The 3358-nt window shown below is 45.4% G+C and overlaps 1 protein-coding gene across 1 annotated transcript in view; it reads right to left on the bottom strand.

The window, feature by feature from the left end:
- apoba (apolipoprotein Ba) overlaps positions 1–3001 on the bottom strand; it is a 40521-nt gene extending 37520 nt beyond the window's left edge. Inside the window, exons 1-4 of the mRNA XM_062522202.1 lie at positions 2864–3001; positions 1886–1933; positions 1221–1333; positions 706–851 (exon numbers count right to left, since the gene is read on the bottom strand). Of these exons, the coding sequence (XP_062378186.1) occupies positions 706–851; positions 1221–1333; positions 1886–1933; positions 2864–2918 (362 nt within the window). The 5' untranslated portion in view covers positions 2919–3001. The remainder of the gene's footprint in view (positions 1–705; positions 852–1220; positions 1334–1885; positions 1934–2863) is intronic.
- Positions 3002–3358: the final 357 nt, after the last annotated feature.

Genomic DNA, 3358 nt, shown 5'->3' with positions numbered 1-3358 from the left:
ATGAGCTAGGCAGTGAGGGACATCAGGCCGTACAGTACCTCTCCATGGCTATATGAGCTAGCATAGGGACATCAGGCCGTACAGTACCTCTCCATGGCTATATGAGCTAGGCAGAGAGGGACAGCAGGCCGTACAGTACCTCTCCATGGCTATATGAGCTAGCATAGGGACATCAGGCCGTACAGTACCTCTCCATGGCTATATGAGCTAGCATAGGGACAGCAGACCGTACAGTACCTCTCCATGGCTATATGAGCTAGCATAGGGACAGCAGACCGTACAGTACCTCTCCATGGCTATATGAGCTAGCATAGGGACAGCAGGCCGTACAGTACCTCTCCATGGCTATATGAGCTAGGCAGAGAGGGACAGCAGGCCGTACAGTACCTCTCCATGGCTATATGAGCTAGGCAGAGAGGGACAGCAGGCCGTACAGTACCTCTCCATGGCTATATGAACTGGGCATGGGGACAGCAGGCTGTACAGTACAGTACCTCTCCATGGCTATATGAGCTAGGCAGAGAGGGACAGCAGGCCGTACAGTACCTCTCCATGGCTATATGAACTGGGCATGGGGACAGCAGGCTGTACAGTACAGTACCTCTCCATGGCTATATGAGCTAGGCAGAGAGGGACATCAGGCCGTACAGTACCTCTCCATGGCTATATGAGCTAGGCAGTGAGGGACATCAGGCTGTACAGTACCTCTCCATGGCGGCTTGGAAGGCCTCGGATCCGGCCGCCTGCCGGTACACGGGCTGGCCCTGGGCGTCGATGACCGACACCTCGCTGAGGGAGCATTCCGTGGTGTGCAGGATGAAGGCGCACGCCTGCAGCACCACCAGCTCCACCTGCAGGAGAGAGAGAGAAAGACAGGTTGTGGGTTCAATTCCTGTAATCCACCGATGTGTAAGGCACTTAACACCAAGTTGCTCCAGGGACAGTGTATAATATAATCCCTTGTAAGTCACTATGGAATAAAAAAGGTGTCTTCTAAATGTAATGTAATGTAATGACTATGTAGTATACCCACTTAAAAAGCGTCATAATCTCAGTATTACCCACTTAAAATAAGCAAGGCTATGCATTAACATTTGGGGTTGATCACAGTGTATCCACTACAGCTAGCTAGACTAGCATGCTACACCACTGCAACACAGCCAGGGCGTGAAGGAGCTGCAACACAGCAAGGGCTGCCTCTTCATGTGCGGAGTGTTCACCTTGCAAGACACTTTGGGTCCGTTTCGGAGGTTAGCGGTGCCAGCCACTCCATTTCTGCTCTCGGCTGTGTATGTGTACAGATATTTCCTGTAACTCTTGTATCTTTCCTCCACTGCAAAAAAATAAACAAAAACAAAAAAAATAATCAAATTTATCATGAACACAGACTTATTGGAATCCAGTTACCTCAATATTCTTCTCCATTATCTTTATTATCATTATCTTATTATCATTATCTTATTTCTAACACATTTCCATGAAACATAAACATTCACATATATTTCCTGGAAACAGACATTCATCAGTGCAATTGTGTGTTATCTAAAAGCACAGGCTCACCTGTGGAATAACTAGCAACAAAGAGACTGATCAACAAGATCAAAATGGATATTTGCAATCAAATGGAACATATTGGGTGGGCTGTTTTGAGGTGGTGTTTGGCCAGGTCACCATTGATCACAAGTGCTTCAGGTTATCTGCTGAGGACCTTTGGACTCTCTGCTGACGGAGTGGCGCTACTCTATATGTCAATGGCATCAATACCACTGACCCCCAAACAAGCAGGCCAGAGCTCTCTCCACTGCCTGCTCTCCGATCCGGCCCACACTGGACGAGAGCTGCCCGGTTCACTGTTTATCAAGCGGCGGTTCAAAAGTGGACTTACACGGACAAGAAGATGGGAACTCCTCTCCTCCTGATTCTAGTCCTTGCTCTGTTGGATGAGAGAAGATGTTGGTTTAGCATTTTATATAGACGGTGCCAAGAGACTTAAGGCCATCATTAAATCCTTTGCTGGAGTGCTTGCGTGCACACCCCACCTTTTCTTTAAGCCAGGCGCAGGGCAAAGTACTGTATACAAACGTAAACAAGAAAAGAGGGGATGTCCGCACGCCAGAGTTTAGCTCCCCATTGTTTTAACTAAAACCCACAATATTTTGACTCATCTGGATCTTCTTCAGGCATGAACTATTTCAAAATAATTTAAAATAAAGTAAGATGAAGAAGCTGGACATTATTAAGAGCAATATTTAAAAAGGCCTCCTTTTGCAGGGCTATAATGAAAGTACAGTATATTTCCTGATAGCATGGTCTGTGCCTTAGTTAAAACCGTCACACAGTTGTCAAGTAAACACACTCAGTATATTAGTCAAGGTGAACATTAAGCTTTAAACTGTTAAATACCTTTGGATGCCTTGCAAAAACATTTACTAAACACATATCAGTTAACAAAAAATGACTGCTCTCCCAAGAAAACAATAACAACAACAGCAATAACAACAACTTAGCAGATGGACGGACAGACAAACAGAAGTGGCACATTGAGTGTCATAGGAGGCAGCATAAAGTCATTTCCCAACTATTAGCCGCAGCTTAGACATCCACTTTGCAAAATGAATGTCTTCATCTATGAGGCTAATACACGGGGGCAGTTAATATGATATTAATATGCTTTTGCATAAAACAGTGTCCTGTGGCTAATACACGAGGGCAGTTAATATGATACAGTATTAATATGCTTTTGCATAAAACAAGTGTCCTGTGGCTAACACACGGGGGCAGTTAATATGATATTAATATGCTTTAGCATAAAACAGTGTCCTGTGGCTAACACACAGGAGCTGTATCTAGACGAGCAGCTTACCGGCTAACGCTTGCACGCTCAGCAGCAGCAGGAGGCCCAGCGTTGTGTCCCTCATGATGGGCACAGGTGTGTGTACCCCAGGTGTGTACCTCAGGTGTGTACCTCTTCTGTTGTCTTACTGCTATTCGGGGTTCTCGGTGTGCGTTATACTGTATGATGCCTCAGTTGGATAGCCCTCTTTATAGCCCCCCCCTCCCACACGCTCAGTCCAAGCCAATCCAGTGCGGGACCATGTCCAGATAACCAGGGGTTGCAACAAGGGCCTGCCTTTTCACCAATCCAAAGGTCAACACATCCAAATATCCCAGAAAAAGAATGGCCATATGTAAGCAATGAAGTAGTGAGTGCTGTGTTTCATTCAAATCACATTCCTTTTGATTTTGGGCACAAAAGGGAAAGATTCTACACATTTCTGTAATGTTGATGGCACACTACAGTATATATATATAGTGGATGTTTTTTCTCTTTTAAAAAAGAAAAAAGAAACGTTTTGTT

This window comes from Sardina pilchardus, chromosome 20, assembly GCF_963854185.1.
Source record: "Sardina pilchardus chromosome 20, fSarPil1.1, whole genome shotgun sequence".
Taxonomy (NCBI): domain Eukaryota; kingdom Metazoa; phylum Chordata; class Actinopteri; order Clupeiformes; family Clupeidae; genus Sardina; species Sardina pilchardus.
Note: the sequence above shows the minus strand (reverse complement) of the source record. Positions and strands in the feature narration are given on the sequence as shown.